Source organism: Chiloscyllium plagiosum, chromosome 43 (genome assembly GCF_004010195.1).
Source record: "Chiloscyllium plagiosum isolate BGI_BamShark_2017 chromosome 43, ASM401019v2, whole genome shotgun sequence".
Lineage (NCBI taxonomy): Eukaryota > Metazoa > Chordata > Chondrichthyes > Orectolobiformes > Hemiscylliidae > Chiloscyllium > Chiloscyllium plagiosum.
Window position 1 is genome coordinate 1,819,330 of NC_057752.1, and position 17,733 is coordinate 1,837,062.

Below are 17,733 nucleotides of genomic sequence, written 5' to 3' on the forward strand. Positions count from 1 at the left end.
TGTGTTCTGGAGAGACACTGGAGTGTAACCTCAAGAGATAAGAAATTGAAGTTGGGAGGGGGGGATTGCTAACAGCCAGTCCTCATGCATCCCATCAGCTGGAGGACCTAGCAGAAGCCTCCTTGACCTGCAGGAGGGAAGTAACACAGAGAGAGTACTTCAACAGGCTCCCCCTTTCACAAACCTCCATTCAAAACGGGTGCTGTCGGCCAGGGCTGCATTTCATTGAAAGCATTAGTAATTAAGGGTGGCACGGTGGCTCAGTGGTTAGCACTGCTGCCTCACAGTACCAGGGTCCCAGGTTCGATTCCAGCCTCAGGTGACTGTCAGTGTGGAGTTTGCACATTCTCCCCGTGTCTGTGTGGGTTTGCTGCGGGTGCTCCGGTTTCCTCCCACAGTCCAAAAATGTGCAGGTCAGGGTGAATTGGCCATTCTAAATTGCCCGTCGTGTTAGGTGCATTAGTCAGAGGGAAATGGGTCTGGGTGGGTAACTCTTCGGAGGGTGAGTGTGGACTTGTTGGGCTGAAGGGCCTGTTTTCACACTGTAGGGAATCGAATCTAATTACTGCCATGGTGGGTGCCAGAAGTCAACAAAGCAAGGACAGAAACAAACAGATCCTCTGGCATCCTGTTTTATGTTTGAGCAGTGCCCACTGAACCCCTACACAACGGGACTGTCCAGTGTCAAGTCCAACAGCTGGCAACCTTAGGTTGGCACAGGCCTGAGGGCAATGTTGTGGAATGATGTATTGCCTGGACAGAGCTAAAGGCAAGGCCAAAGACTGGCATACAAGAAGAGTATTGAGCCCCTTGAGCCTGCTCTGTTGTCCAATAGGAGCATGGCTGAACTGGCTGTGGTCACAATGCCACTGACCTGCCTATACCTTGTTACCCAGGAATCTACCTCCGTCTTCTAAATATCCAATGCCCCAGCCTCCAATGCTCCTTGGGGAGAGAAATTCCACAGATTGATGACCTTCTGAGAAAATAAAATTCCACTGCTCTGTCTTAAATGGGAGAGCCCTTATTTTAAACTGTGTCCCCTTATTCTGGACTCTCGGACTCTCAGCACTGATAAGTTTGTCCCCCTCTCCCATATTTATACAGTACTGTACAAATGCACAAAGACTGTCATTTTGCAGATTTACATGTCAGTGAAAAGGAGTGTTCCTGTCCAATTTGATGCAGTCGCACTAATTGGTCCTCATCTGTCAATTGATAACCATGGCAGACCAAAGAGACTTCAATCTCCAATAGATAATGCACGCCTTGCAACTGAAGCACCGATTTAATTTAACACTGTACAGTACCATACACTAAAGGTTACTAACAGTAATTGTTGCTGCTGAAGGTAGATTTTTCCTTAAAAATTCAGTAGACATGAATTCAGTGTCTATACTCATGAAACAGGTCCCAAGCGACGAGACCAGCAAACAGTAATGTCAACCAGATTTTAGCTTTCAATGAACATGGCATCACGCGGCACTCTAAGGATACGGGCACCAGATGTGGCACCTCTGTATAATGTCTGGGGCAGGAAGGCTCTCTGAATTTCTCTACCCGCCTGCCCAACACCAAGACCTGACACAGTGCAAGCCAATTACTGCAACTGTCAGCCGCCCAAAAGCATCCTGACTCTGCAAGACTTAATCTCCAAAATAATTGGCCATTACAGAAATGAGGTTCTCATGGTTTCGTGGTGCAAGAATAGAGCATCTGACTCTCAATCAAAAAATTGCGTGCTTGAGCAACAAGGGCTCTTGCGGTGTAGTGGTAGTGTCCCTACCTGGAGGCCTTGGGTTCAAGTCCCACCTACTCCAGAGGTGTGCAATCATATCTGTGAATAGGTTTGTAGAAAAATATGTGGAAGCGATGGACTTGTGTAATAATGTGAGCACAGCTGTGAGGTAACATCAAAGTGGACATTTGAAGCATATATTTTTTTAAAAAAACTTTGAAGGTGCCAAATTAAAAGTAACAACTGAGAGCCTAGTCCTGTTCATCAGCCTGTTTCAGAATACGCTTCTGAAACATCCTCGATGTGCTGAGACATTCAAGTGCACAGATTCATTCAGGGGTGAGAGAAGCAAACAGAACACTGTATCTCTGTAACAGGAGCCATAACTGTATGTTTCTGATTACCACAGTGAAACCTTTTCAGGCTTGGTGTCCAGTTAAGACTGGATTGATTTGACTTGAAGAGGCAGTCACTCCAACTGGATTTCCCTCCAGCCTCAATGTTCATACAACCCATAGGGGGAGGGGAAGGATTATTTTAACATTTACCAGATTTCAATCACTGCCCATTTCAAAGGAATTTTGGAGCGTGGTGACAAAGCAGATTGTGGACACTTCCTTAACCTACAGCCTCACTTCATGGTTCACTTCAGAGTTGGACAAGTGGAAGCTTGGTGTCATTTGCACATGTACTGCAAAGGCTGTTAATCCCTTCATTACGCTGAGGGGAAGAGATGGAGAGAGAAACAGCAACTCCAAAACACAGAGAGCAAACAGTGGACATCACTGCAGGTCTTACAGAGAAAGGAGGGTCTCAGAGTAGAATATTGACCGAGGGTCTCAACTGAAACCTCAAAGTACATCTTCCTTTTTCATACCTGCTGTATTTTCGAGCATTCCTGTTTTTGAATATACTTGAAACACTGTGGTCTTCTGGTAATGAAGATATAACTGAATCCTCATACCTCAATTCACATTCATCAGAAGGGAGCTCTGACTTTGACTAAACCATCTAGTTTGTGTGGTAGCCTTTATTACGTTCAGTTTTAGTCTCTGATAAAAATGACTTTCTTCTTAAAAAGAAGTAATGGATTAGGATTCACTGTCAGCATCACTGATCTCCACACTCTTGTGTTGCATCTGTACCGACAGGCCAAACACTGGCCTTAGCCCCATAGCGTTCTGTCAGTAAGTTGTCTGGCAATATATAACGGGCCTGTAGTGTCACCTAGGAGATGCCAATGTCATTGAAGTACTGAAAGTGGGCAGTTACCAGCCTGTTTGATGATGTGTTTTAGATGCTTAGAGTCATCAGTCAGGTCCTGAGAGTGGCCATTTTGAGTTCATGCTGCAGAACAGCTGTTACCCAAAGGACTTCAACAAAAAAGAAAGAGATTTCGATTACATGGGCACATGCTGACACAGGAGTCAGCAATGGGGGAAACACTGAAACAACCATGTGTGGAGGGAGACTCTCAACATGGATGAGTTGATAGGCCACAGGCTGTACCATCCTGTTTATGAAGTGAGCCAGGAACTGGAGTGAGTTGGCAACAGCAATTTTACACCACGCACCCTTGAAAAGAATGAAATCAAGACTACTATCGTTAGTTTTACCAACACATTGAGGTTGATTTACTAAGTTTGGCTAATGGTCTTTTAAAAATAATTCGTTGTTCAACCCCTCAAATCATTCATTTACCTTTGATGACAAGCTGAGTAAGATTCCACATTGTTAAAAGGAGACATGAAATTGAATCTTTCTGTCTTGCCCTTATCAGGGCTGACATGTAAAAAATCCACCCAAAGATTGCCTTTTTAGAAGTTGACTTCTTGCATTTCAAGTCCAATGAGTGCAAAAAGATTCAATTCCATGTCTCCTTTGAACAATGTTTAAGTTCTGTCTTGCCAAGCAATTATTAATAAGGTTCCTTTATTTTTCCTTACACTCCTGAAAACCAGTAGTTTAATCCTATACAGTATCATGGACTCACGCAGTCCTTTACTCTATACTGTTCCACTATTAGTTATCATCTTTGAAGTGTAGCCTCAATATATCCTGTCACAGTCAAATACGCAACTTTAGCCCAAACTTGCTCACAGAATGCCTTCCTGATCTGGGCGGCTGAATGGAGGTTAGAGAAATGTGGGAGAGAAAGAGAAAATAGAGATCATGGCAGAGGAGAGGGCAAAAACAGAGAAAGAGAGAGACCATAACATGAGTGCATCATCTTTACTCTCATATTAGCTACTAACGGACTGAGAGATGTGCTTGTCTCGAGGTGACCTCACTTACTGGGAGGAGAGGGAACGGTAGGCGGGAGAGGACGGACTCAAGATATTTCATATCTCCTCATGTACCTCTTCACCCAAAAGCCCATCTTCCCTGAAGTGTTCTGCAAGATTGTCCAGGTGATTATACTTGTGATAGGCAGTTTAATGTGACACAAGTGTCAGATACAAATCAATGGGGACAAGGCTACCAAGGCTGAATCTTGAAACAAGTCCCAGACACTTTGGTGGAATTGGTAAAGGGTCAGTTTGAAAGCACTTCCTCCTGTAAGAAGGTTTCTCTTTCATGTCTCAGACCTGGGTTCTACTGAGCAAAGTCTGCGCTCACATTCTCACCTCAGAACATAACAGAACAAAGTGCTTTTGCTGTGATGGAAATGGGGACATATTTGCCTGTCAAACCGTAGTCCGTTGGAAGATGATAATAGAAGGCGACTCCATCCATCCACTGGCCTACCCCAGGTTTAGGAAGGCAATGTACAGAAATGTAGTGATGTCAACTTGTGCAAATCTTTGAACACAGTGGGAGAATTGGTACTCACTGTTGGAAACCTGTTCCCATTCCTGCAGTGGCAGGGACAGTTAGTTCAATCAACTCACCCTATAATGAACTGGATCAGAAGCACACATGAATTGGGAGTGGTGTGGTGGTAGCGTCCTTAGTTCGAAGACTAGGTGTCCTGGGTTCAAATCCCACCAGCTTTGTTTTCCCCTCTACCTAGAAATGCTACTACATACCTCTGGATGCTTTTTTTAAAAAACTACCAACCATGTTTCTCATTATAAAAAAACTCAGCTCCTCAGGGCACTGTGACAACAGCAAAAGGAGATAGAGAGGGAGAGGACTAAATTCACACAGAGTTAGAGGGGGTTGTAAAGGGTGCTAATGGATCCTGAGCACTGGAATAACAACTCTATAACTGGCTGATGAGAAAAGGGTGATGCTGATTGGATGAGATGAATGGGGCTGGGGTGAGTGAAATGGCATTGACCGATTGGAGTTGGGCCGAATGCCCATTTTTGTGTCAGTCTGTATCCTCGCTGTTTGTGGAGTCTTGCTGTGCTCCCCCTAGCCGCTGCAGTAACCAACTGCGATATCCCCCCCCCCATAGGCCTGAAACGCCACCAAGCCATTCACAGGGTGATGAGGTAGCAAGCGCCCCGTCAAACACAGGTTCTCACCTTCCAAATGTTCACTATTTCTTTCAGACGGCCACTTGATTTTCAACATGTCGCCCTGGCCTCTGAATGCCCTAGTCTGTGAGTTAACCCTCCAGGCTCCAGGCTGCTGCCCAAGCACGTTAGCATCAACGTGTCTCAGGGAGTCAGCAACAGAACAGTCAGACACACGCTGAATTGAGTTGGTTGCATGAGTCAACAGGTCTCAGCTTGCTCTACATGTTATCAATACTGAAACCATCAACTCAGGACATCTGTCAGGGAACCCCCTTTTGAGTGCAACATATGCTGGCTGAGAATGAGAAAACTCTATTGTCAGCTTGATAATGGAATAGGGTTGAAATTCCTGCTTTCCCTCAGAAATATTACACTGAACTTGGAAACCCAAATGATCATCTGATCCCTTCAACAGATATCAGAGTCAAGGCAGGATAGTGGAAGCGTGGTTTGGCGGGTGGGGAGAGGGGTTCATTATTTGTGGAACTGACTCGTACAAATGACACCAAGTCTGTTAGTGGTTCGGTCGCTGGCACCAGCAAAGTCTGAAGGGCACGCAAACATCGCAGCAGAAAGTTCTCCAGTGGCAGTTTTGGGTTCGGATGCAAATTTTGTAGCTCCCACTGTCTCAAAACGTCACCTTGTTCATTTTCAGTGCAGCTGGTTGTTGCTATAATCAGAAACATACGTGGTTTATGTTTGGGGTGGGGTTTTTTTTTTAGGCCGCATTATTAAAGTATACAAAAATAAATAAGGTTCATGAGTAGCCATCACTGTCAATCCAGTGAGTCATCCATTCCTTCTGATATCGCGTCTTTTTCTCATCCATGTGGAGCTGTCGCTGTTCTTTGCCAATCCGCACGGCGTGGTATTGTGGGACGGTGTCATTGTAACGGGAACGCTTAAAAAATCCACACTGCAAACCACACAGAGAGAGAGAGAGAGAGAGAGCATTTATTTTTGTCTCCGAAATGTGGTACATTCCTAACCAGTCTCGACACCAAGGCCATGGGCTGCTCTTGGTTTCATATAATGCAACACATTGCTTCAGATGCAGCACTCCCAAGCTCCCCCCTTGAATAGCTGTAGTTAAGGGGAGGTGGAGGCCTATCATAACAGGGGAATCCAAGTTCAAATCTCACCTAAAGCAGATCATGCAATTTGCATTAAATAAATAGTCTTTAATTACAAATCTAATGATTGCTGTTAAAATCCCACCTGGTTCACTAATCTCCCTTTAAAGAAGGAAATCTACTCATCTGACTGACATGTATCCATCGATGTGGTTGACCCTTAACTGCCCTCTGGGCAATAAATGCTGTCCATGTTCCCCAACGGAATTTTAAAAGGAAGCTCCGCACTATCCAGCGCTGCATGGAAGAGGCCATTCCTCAGCTGCAGTCTCAAACATGGAGTGTCAGCCTGGAGCTTGATTATGGGCAGCTCAAAGCCAAGCTGAACCAAACCCATTGACAATTTCCCAGCATGCTTTTCTCCCATCCTGCCTCAAGGCCCCATTAGCCACACGGGCTACAGCAGCAGTAAGGAAGGGAGGAGTTTCCCTCCTGAGGCATTTGTTTGATTTGGGGCACACTCCATTTCTTTTTCTTTCTGAAATACATTTGGCAGTTGTGAAATATTCTTGAGAAGTCACAAGCTGGTTAGGGCTATCACAACTAAGGCCACCAGTTCTTTGTTGGAGCAGTCTGCTTATTGGGAAATGAGCTGGAATTCATTGAGGTTCTAGGAGAGCATTGCCTGGACGTCCCAGTTCATTGTCCCCCATGCTAGCTCCTGACCAGATCAGGCCCATTGTCCCCAGTGGCAGCTCCTGACCATCAGGCCCATTGTCCCCAGTGGCAGCTCCTGACCAGATCAGGCCCATTGTCCCCTGTCCCAGCACTTGACCAGGTTAAGCCTGCAATGGGAAAAAATGCAAGGCCCATTTTGGATGCCGGGGCTGGTCAGAGTTGTCTAAAGGACTTATATCATCCTGAGTCAAAAAGTGTGGGGCTGGAAAAGCACAGCTGGTCAGGCAGTATCCGAGGGGCAGGAGAGTCAACATTTCGAGCATTAGCTCCGGCCTGAAACGTCAACTCTCCTGCCCCTCGGATGCTGCCTGACCTGCTGTGCCTTTCCAGCGCCACACTCTCAGCTCTGATCTCCAGCATCTGCAGTCCTCACTTTCTCCTTATCTCGTCCTGCACCCACCTAAACTGACACCAGTCAAAAGGCGGAAACTCATAACAAATTCTGCCACTGCGGAAGTCCCACTTTCCTTGAGCAGCCATTGGAAGATACACGTGTCTAATGTTTCGAGGCAGGTGGGTACTGTGGTGGGATTTGGGAGAGCGAATGGTGGAGCACAGGGTATCATCCCAGTACGTGAATGGGAAGTCCCTGTTCTTGGGGGTCATCTCCATGGAGACAGCGAGCTGTGAGAACTGGCCAATGAAGAGTTGGGTGAGTCTGTAGCCTCGACTGTGGCTGATCTCCACACACCATCACTGACTGGTAACCAGCGCCTCTCGCCTACCCCCCTCGGAAATAAGCAAGCTCAGCACAAACGAGGGCTCAAACACACGGCCTGGTCTATGTGTGGCTTCAATTAACATCAGGCGTGACTTCCAGCCAATATAAAAGTAAAATCCTGCAGATGCTGGAAATCCAAAACAGAAACAGAATGTGCTGGAGAAGCTCAGCAGGTCTGCGGAGAGAGAAACAGAGTTCACGTTGCAAGTCTGATATGACCTCTTTTAGCTGCAAGGTCATGAGGGGAGCTACAATCTCTTTCTGATAACCATTTTGTCTGAGCTCCTGACCAGGTCAGGCCCATTGTCCCCCGTGCCAGCTCCTGACCAGGTCAGGCCCATTGTACCTTGTGCCAGCTCCTGACCAGGTCAGGCCCAATGTCCCCGTGCCAGCTCCTGACCAGGTCAGGCCCATTGTCCCCTGTGCCAGCTCCTGACCAGGTCAGGCCCATTGTCCCCCGTGCCAGCTCCTGACTAGGTCAGGCCCATTGTCCCCCATGCCAGCTCCTGACCAGGTCAGGCCCATTGTCCCCTGTGCCAGCTCCTGACCAGGAAGCTCCTTTCCTGAGCTCTTTATTTTACACTCTGCCTCTTCTTGCACAGCAGAGACAGAGTTGCTTTTATATAGCTTGTTTTACAACCACCGGACAACTCAAAGTGCTCTGCCGCCAATTAGACATTTTTTTTAAGGCACAACAAGCCTTGTCATGCAGGAAATGTAGCAGCCGACTTGCGCACAGCAGGCTCCCATGGACTGTAACAGTGATCAGATCATCTCCTTTTTGGGATATTTATTGACGGATTGAGGCCCTCAGGGAGAGCTCCCCCTGCTGTATTAATCTTTTATATCCACCCAAGCAAGGAGATGGGGGGGCCTCCATGTAACAGTTATCCCAAAGCTAGTATCTCTGACAGTGCGGCACCTCTTCACTCCTGCACTTAAACCTCCCCCAGCCCTGAAGTGGGACCTCAACCAGGAACGATGTTTTCAAGAGACAAGAGCAACCGACTCACTCTTGACGACGCAAAGCAGATAAGGTGCTCAGCAGTAGCAGTTCTGCCTTGAAGTCACAATGTTGTAGGTTCAAGTCTGTTCTGCTGATTCGAATACATGCCTGCTCTACCACTGACAGCACTGAGGTGCTCAGGGAGTGCTGCACTGTCAAGAGATACTCTTTATTTTTAGGCAAGAGGTGGAATCAAATTCCCATTTGCCACATTCCATGCGTGGTTAAAGATCCTGTGGTGCTATTCTGAAAAATACACAGGTTCAATATTTGTATCTGAATCAATTGTAAAAGCAGATGTTTATTTTTCACTTGTGGGATGTGGGTGTCACTGGCTGGGCCCAGCTTTTATTGCCCTGTCCCTAGTTGCCCCCTTGAGAAAGTGGGGGTGAGCTGCCTTCTTGAACCGCTGCAGTCCATGTGCTGTGGGTTGACCCACAGTGCCCTTAGGAAGGGAATTCCAGGATTTTGACCCAGTGACACTGAAGGAAGGCTGCTATATTTCCAAGTCAGGATGGTGAGTGGCTTGGAGGGGAACTTGCAGGGAATGGTGTTTCCCTGTATCTGCTGCCCTTGTCCTTCTAGATGGAAGTGGTCATGGGTTTGGAAGGTGCTGTCTGAGAATCTTCGGTGAATTACTGCAGCGCATCTTGTAGATGGTACACACTGCTGCTACTGAGCGTCGGTGGTGGAGGGAGTGGAAGCTTATGGATGTGGTGCCAATCCAGTGGGGGCTGCTTTGTCCTGGATGGTGTTGAGCTTCTTGAGTGTTGTTGTAGCTGCCCCCATCCAGGCAAGTGGGGAGTATTCCATCACACTCTTGCGGTGCCCAAATTGGCTGCCCTGTTTCCTACATTCATACAGTCACTATATTTCATTGGCTTGAAAGCACTTTGGGAAATCCTGGCATTATTCACTAGCCTATCTTTTTTCTCATGAAGAAGTTCAATATAGTTCTTAGGGCTAAAGGGATCAAAGGTTATGGAGAGAAAGTGGGAACAGGGCACTGAGTTGGATGGTCAGCCATGATCATATTGAATGGTGGTGCAGGCTCGAAGGGCTGAATGGCCTCCTCCTGCTCCTAGTTTCTGTTTCTATGTCTCCTTGAGACTCCTAGCCCACCCCAGATGCCAAATCTGCTCCGAGTTCACGTTCTCTGAGAGAGTTTGGACAGTGCCATTCTTCTCCCTAACTCCTATTGGGATGACATTGTGCATCATGGTGGATGATCCATGCCTGTTCCCTCGCTAATCGAGCTGGAGGACATTACACAGAGATAAGGAGTCTGGTGCACGTTCAAGGATTGTAGCTGAAAGCAACCTAGGGAGACCTGAGGAAGATAGCAAGGGAGGGCAGACAGAAACCGAGGCAGTGTTCATCATTCTCAAAACAGGAAGTGTTGCTGCGGTGACCTTCCTTCATGCAAACTGAAACAAGATGGCCGCCACACCCGAAAGGCCAGCAGGAAAGGGGAGACAGACAAACTGATCTAATTGTTTCAAAGAAAGTGAAAGATGCACAAGCATTTGGGAAGACAAGTGTCTAATACCACAGGGATAAAAATACTCAAATCAAACATGCTGCATGCAGAGCATCTCATGCTAGTCTTGTTGTGCACACACCACACACACATTCAGGTGAGGGGCAAAAGGACAGCATCACAGAAATGAACTGAAGAGCATGGGTACCACACAGTGCAAACCATTCCATTCCTGCCATCATTATAGAAACTAGGGGGAAATGGGAGGGTGGGGAGGTGGTGTAAGGATTATTCTCTGAGCACGTCACATTGAATATTTCAACTGAGGCCTCGCCTCAGGATGTAAAGCGTTGGGCTGGAAGATTGAATCGGTTTGGGCTCTGGATTTACTTGGTAGATAGCCACCAACCCCAGCCCTCACCAAAAACAAAACCCTCTTGATATTATTGAGTTCAAAGCCTTGTGGCACCAAGCATTGAATTGAGGAGGTCTCGGGAAAGTGAGGCAAGGTCTGGTGACCCAACACAAGGTTGATCGAAGAAGCAAAGCAGAGACTCAAAGGAGCTGCAAGCAGCAGTTTTACAGGCCGAAGCAAGCTGGCCCCACCTGAGTTGGAGCATCTTTGAGTCTCATTGGAATGTGGGCTGGATGAGCTTCACTTGTTGTCAACTGTTTGACACTCACCCAGTTGTTCAGTGTGACTGGCTTGTTCATCATTTCAAAGGGAGGTTGCAAAATGTGCTTAGTATAAGGAACAACGCCAGTTCTATGTCAATACTTGAGACTTATTGATAATCCTTACACACCTCCAACATCCAAGCGCTCGGTGCCCGTGCAGAAACACACACTATATCCCACTGGCACTACCACAGCAACCTTGGACTGGGCACAGGCCTGTTGCTACAATTACCGCTGCAGATGCCAGCATTATGCTTCGGTGGCCTGTTTCTCCTGGTCGGAAGGCTGGGTTTGAAGATGAGCCCTGTGATATTCAGTTTCATACTGAGATTCTTTGTTCGTTCTCTTGAAGAAACCGCACTACAAGGAAGCAATGTTTGTCCAGCGTTACGACAGGTCAAGCAAATTGGGACGGGTGAAGGTGGCACCCGCATCGGGGTTGGGGTGGTGGGGGGGGTCGTGGGTGTGTGCCAGGGTTCAGGAATGCAGCCAAGGGATGAGAAATCAGAAGGCTATGCAACCCCTCTTGGTGCACTGTCTTTAGGTCAGAGGCCTGAGGGAGGCCATGTTTTTTACTGGTTTCAACAATGCAGATTATTTATTGCTGCATATTGGCATTCTTACGTCAATGTGACAGTCGGTTCCCTCCATCCTGTAAAGCGTTTGGCAGGAATTTCTGAACCCAGCAGGCACCCATGCCAACATCTTAAGCCACTGAGTTTGCCCCTTATTTGACACGATACAGGATGACCCTTCCAGTCCATTTTGCAAGCATCACCCTCCTTCATAACCACTGATAGAGATTTTCACCAATCTCTGGAGAAAGTTCCCTCTGTGTGTTCGACGGTGTAAAATTCCACTTACAACGAATGATTTTGCAATTCCCACACAGCGAAGCGAGGAAGTTTAACCCTTCACTGTTCAAGAATTGCAACTGCATGTTAAATACATGTGAAACTGAAGTTTGTAGTTCAGCAAACTGATTTGTTGACCTTACTTCCAAACTTATCACAAGGTCACAGCAAATTGTAACCAAACATTTACCAGTCTCATGCCCCAGGCCGTGCAAGTCAAAGACTGGGCAACAATACCAAAGTGAAAAGTTTCACCTTGGCGCTCTCTTGGTGCCAAGCTCCCCACTCGGAGAACAGGGATAGAGTACTAAAAGCAAGGAAGTTACGATCAATCAGGAGAAAACACTGGGTTGGACTTGGTTGGAGTATTGCAACTAGTTTTGGGCATCTACACTTTAGGCAGAATGTGAAGACACCAGAGACGGTACAGCATGGATTCGAGAGAATGGTCTCAAGGATGGGGAGTTTCAGTTACGTCGGTAGTCTGAAGAAATTGGGGCGATTTGTCTTTGCGAAGGTGAAGAGGAGATTGGATCGAGGTGTTCAAAATCACAAGGGGTCTGGACGGAGGGGACAGGGAGAAACTGTTCTCAGTGGTGGAAGGATCAAGAAGTAGAGGGCAGAGATTTAAAGTCCAGAGTCAATGTTGGGAACTCCCAGGGCAACTGCTTCCTGATTGGATGCAATGGTGCCACCCCCTGTGCCAACGGGATAGGATATGCCCAGGGATGGTGATGGTGTTGTGTGGGGCATTGTCAATAAGGTATTAATCTTGCAGAGTGTGCCATGACTGAGTCCTTCAGTATATTCAAGGTTGGGAGAGACAGATGTTTAATCCGTATGGGAATTGAGGGTCGTGGGAAAACAGTAGGAAAGTGGAGTTGAGGACTGTCATATCAGCTGTGATCTCATTGAAGGATGGAGCAGACTCAATGGGCTGAATGGCCATCTCCTGCTTCCACGTCTTATGGTCCCATGCTTCCATGAGTATGACGATGTCAAAGCTGTTGCTGTGAGACATTGAGTTCCATTGAGAATCCCAAATGTCAGTGCATGTCCTGCCTTTGTTGATGCCTTATGTAAGTTGATGCCAGGCTTTATGCTTGATCACCCTTCCACAGGGTAACTGGGAATGGTCAGCAATGTTAACATGGTTCGTACCTCAACAAATAAAACAAATACTCTTTCCACCGATCTTTAACACCTGAGAAAGATCAGTGGGAAGAATTCAATTTCAGCACTGTGCGACCTAATAAAGTTCATCTGCTGGTGTCTAAAGATGGAAATACATCGATCAATAGAACCACAAAAATCGACTGCCACACCCCAGTATAATCGAGCAGAAATAGCATCAGGTTGAGTTCATTCCCAGCGCTTGGGACAAACATTTATAATTGTGCCAAATGTAAATGAGACCAGTGGTTTTATTTTGTTGGAACAGTACATCAAAGTCAAGCAGGTAACTGCAAAAACAAAACATTTTAATATATGTTTCAACCCGACAGGGCAAGCAACAAAGTCAAAAGTGGTCTGAATTGATTTAAATCAAAGCCCTGCAGTTAAGGAGTGATCTTTTCTATCAGATCCACACTTACCTTCCAAAGGAGAAGCACAAGGAGAGCCAACACTAGGATCCCTGCCAGGACAGCAATGAGTATAATCAACCAGGGCGCTCCGACATATCCCACACTCGTCTTCTCTGGGTATATTTGTATGGTAAACTGGAGAGATTAAAGAGGAGACCAGTTATTGTAAATACGTGCTCGCACAATCAGAATCCAGCTTGCCATATTCTGCTTCTGTGTGTTAGGTCACCAAAACAGTCTCTGGAAACGCCGCAGGACGACCTGGTCACAGATACTGATCACAGCAGCCACCTTGCCATTTCTTGTCCTCCAGCTCAGGAGGACACTGCAGCTGGAGGTCCTTACACCTGCAGTACCTTCTTATCTCCACAAGGGCATTTCTGACGGTGGGGCAAAAGTGGAAGAGGAGGAGGTGAGGGATGAGGGGAAGGTGTGGGGGACTTGTGGAGGTGTGAGGAAGGAGGGGCAACAACTGACGGATGGCGATCAGTGAGCTGCTGAAGCTTGAGAAAGCTTTCCTAGCTCCCCATTGAAAAGCAGGGGAAGTGAGGGGAAAGCTGGCTTCACTTCTTAAAATTGGCCTTTTCTTGCGGTTACATTTTCAGTATGTCTTGCCAAGCTCATGGCTGGTGGCCCAAGGAGATGAATTTCTGATGATCTGTGTTTCAACCCTTGAAAGCCTTATTGGCGGCGATGCTATGGCACATGTTCCCATAAGACAGTGCATCACGAGTAGGCCATTCAGCCCATCAAGAGTCCTCCACCATTCAATGAGATCACGGCTGATTGGATCATCCTCAACTCCACTTTCCTGCCTTTTTCCCATTAACCCTTGATTCCCTCACTGATTGTTGTCCTAGCATAGCGTCAGACAGCCCTGTGGCCCTGCCTTGAAATATTCCAAAATATGGCAATAGATTGTGTTGAAGCCTTGAGTAAAGGTGAAATTGGGAATGGTGTCAGTACCTCAGCAGCAGCTTCCTTCACCTTCAGGTTTCGGATGCTTGACTTCACGCTGATGTTCGCACGGATGGTCAGCTTGATGGAACTGTATGAAGCATATTCCTGAAATTTTAACAAGAGGGTTTTTTTTCCGATAAAGCCAGTTCATCATGTCCCCCTTCCCCAGTCCATGCACTCCTGACTACGATCAGCAGGCTGAGGTATAGTATTCACAGCCCCACAACTTCAGACACCTGAAGTTGTTTGAAGATGGGCTTTTAGTCGCTCAGCAGCTCACTACCCTGCACCCTGGAGCTGCCCAGTCAGGTGACCTCCAACACATATACAGGGACACCTCACACAAAGAGGGTCACACTCAGCAATCGGAACATGGCCGCCATTTTCTCTCTTGAGCCCCTCAGAGCAACGGAGGTCAGCAGCCCTGTACACAGTAGGATGTGTACAAGTTCCTTTTTTTAAAATTATTCAGGGGACATGGGCGTCACTGGCTGGGCCCAGCCTTTATTGCCCCGTCCCTAGTTGCCCCTTGAGAAGGTGGGGGGTGAGCTGCCTTGTTAAACCGCTGCAGTTCACCAGCTGTGGGTTGACCCACAATGCCTTCAGGGAGGGAATTCCAGATGGTCATTGCCTGGCATTTATGTGGCATGAATGTTACTTGCCACTTTTCAGCCCAAGTCTGGATATTGTCAAAATCTTGTTGCATTTGAACATGAACTGCTTCAGTATCTGAGGTGCTGAACACTGTGCAATCGTCAGCAAATGTCCCCACCTCTGACCTTATGATGGAGGGAAGGTCATTGATGAAGCAGCTGAAGATGGTTGGGCCTAGGACACTACCCTGAGGGAGTCCTGCCGAGATGTCGGGAGCTGAGGTGACTGACCTCCAACAACCATGACCTTTGTGCCAGGTATGACTCCAACCAGCGGAGAGTTTGCTTCCAAAACCCATTGATTCCAGTTTTGCCAGGGCTCCTTGATGCCACTCCCCTCTGGAATTCAGCTCTTTTGTCCATGTTTGAACCAAGGCTGTAATGAGGTCAGGAGCTGGGTCACTTAAATGCCCTTGGCTCTTGCCCAATAAGGTGCCTTAAGTTCAACCCCAAAGAAGGTTTACCCGAATGATATGATGCTTCAGATTTGACAATGTCATGTCAAGGAGGAATACAAGAGGACAGTAGTCGGCTCCTCATGCCTGTTCTGCCCTTCAAACTGGATCTTGAGTGATTTTTCACCTACCCACCTTGATGCTGTAACCTTCAATAATAACAATTTTGGCCAGTTTTAAACTGTAGCATTATGGTCACCAGGAATTTGATTGAAGCTCGTCCAACTCTACTCCCTTGATGAACCTCACCAATAGCAGAGCTAAAGCCCTCACTTCCATCAAACTGCCATTAAGTAAATCTCATCACACAACTGGTGGGATAGCTCACCTCCAGAAAGGTGCTGTTCCACAGTCGAGCACCTATTTTCATTCGGGTTGTTGTGTTGAGAATTTGGAGAGGACACTGGAAGTCAACACATCTGGCAGTGCCCAGTTCACAGTCCTGTGGGGAAATGATGTTCAAGATTAGAGTCCAAATCAATTTGCAAATGGAGGATATGTGACATTTAATCCTGGGTATTCTAATGGAACAACTGTGTGCATTTGGCATCGCTCTAAGGAGTCTTGGGTTAATCCTTGGACAACTTGACCATCCTGCCTGCTCATGTCGTGCCATGCAACATTTGCAGAGCTGAGATGGAGAAATGGGAACAAGGCGTGAGCAAGGCCAATCAAAACCAGCAGCGTAGAATTTCCAGCAGTAACTGGTGACAGGGCTCTCCTCATGTCAGGACAGTTCTGTAATCGCCAAACAAGGAAACAAACTCAGGAGAGGGATTTCACATTTCAATTGAAACCCATTCCTAATCCCCGACCCTCCATCAAAGACCATCCCTCTAACCCCCTGACCCTCCATCGAAGACCATCCCTCTAACCCCCTGACCCTCCATCGAAGACCATCCCTCTAATCCCTAACTCTCCATCGAAGACCATCCCTCTAATCCCTAACTCTCCATCGAAGACCATCCCTCTAACCCCCTAACTCTCCATCGAAGACCATCCCTCTAATCCCCTGACCCTCCATCGAAGACCATCCCTCTCATCCCTTAAATTTCCATTGAGGACCATTTCTCTTGTCTCTTGACTCTCCATCAAAGCTTACCTCTCTGGTTCTGTGAATTGCCCAATAATCCCCTTCCCTCCTGTACCTTGACTGTCCAATCTAGAAGGGAACGTTACCCCCTGCAACTTCCCCTCTCAGCCATTCATAATCTCGACTGGGATAAAAATTGGCGTTTCTTCACTGTCGCTGGGTAAATATCCTGGAATTCCCTCTCTCATGGGATTGTGGGTCTACCTACAGCACATGGACTGCAGAAGTTCAAGAAGGCAGCTCAGCCCCACCTTCTCAAGGGGGGCAACTAGGGACGGGGCAATAAATGCTGGGCCCAGCCAGTGATGAGCACATCCCAAGAATGAATACAAAATAAGAACCAGTTTCTGCCAAAACAGGGCTGATTAAAGTGGTCTTTGAATCAGGAAAGCACAGAAGAAGGCTATTCGGCCCCTTAATCCATGCCAGCCCTCTGAGAAGCAATCCAATCAGTCTCATTCTCCCACTGTATCCCTGGAGGAAGTTTGTTTCCCTGAGGTTCATCCGATTTCGAAAGCTGATTGGGGGCAGATGGTCGCAGGTAAAGGGACGGCTGGAAAATGGGAAGCCTTCAGAAATGAGATAACAAGAATCCAGAGAAAGTATATTCCTGTCAGGGTGAAAGGGAAGGCTGGTAGGTAGAGGGAATGCTGGATGACTAAAGAAATTGAGGGTTTGGTTAAGAAAAAGAAGGAAGCCTATGTCAGGTATAGACAGGATAGATCGAGTGAATCTTTAGAAGAGTATAAAGGCAGTAGGAGTCTACTTCAGAAGGAAATCAGGAGGGCAAAAAGGGGACATGAGATAGCTTTGGCAAATAGAATTAAGGAGAATCCAAAGGGGTTTTACAAATACGTTACGGACAAAAGGGTAACTAAGGAGAGAATAGAGCCCCTCAAAGATCAGCAAGGCGGCCTTTGTGTGGAGCCACAGGAAATGGGGGAGATACTTAAACGAGTATTTTGCATCAGTATTTACTGTGGAAAAGGATATGGAAGATATAGACTGTAGGGAAATAGATGGTGACATCTTGCAAAATGTCCATATTACAGAGGAGGAAGTGCTGGATGTCTTGAAACTGTTAAAGGTGGATAAATCCCCAGGACCTGATCAGGTGTACCCGAGAACTCTGTGGGAAGCTAGAGAAGTGATTGCTGGGCCTCTTGCTGAGATATTTGTATCGTCGATAGTCACAGGTGAGATGCCAGAAGACTGGAGGTTGGCTAATGTG

General features: G+C 47.0%; 1 protein-coding gene across 1 annotated transcript in view; it reads right to left on the reverse strand.

The window, feature by feature from the left end:
* Positions 1 to 1,269: 1,269 nt before the first annotated feature.
* The window catches only part of LOC122543256 (integrin alpha-6-like), an 18,329-nt gene continuing 1,865 nt past the window's right edge, over positions 1,270 to 17,733 (reverse strand). Inside the window, exons 3-6 of the mRNA XM_043681727.1 lie at positions 15,738 to 15,851; positions 14,308 to 14,406; positions 13,351 to 13,476; positions 1,270 to 6,121 (exon numbers count right to left, since the gene is read on the reverse strand). Coding sequence (XP_043537662.1) covers positions 5,963 to 6,121; positions 13,351 to 13,476; positions 14,308 to 14,406; positions 15,738 to 15,851 — 498 coding nt within the window. The 3' untranslated portion in view covers positions 1,270 to 5,962. The remainder of the gene's footprint in view (positions 6,122 to 13,350; positions 13,477 to 14,307; positions 14,407 to 15,737; positions 15,852 to 17,733) is intronic.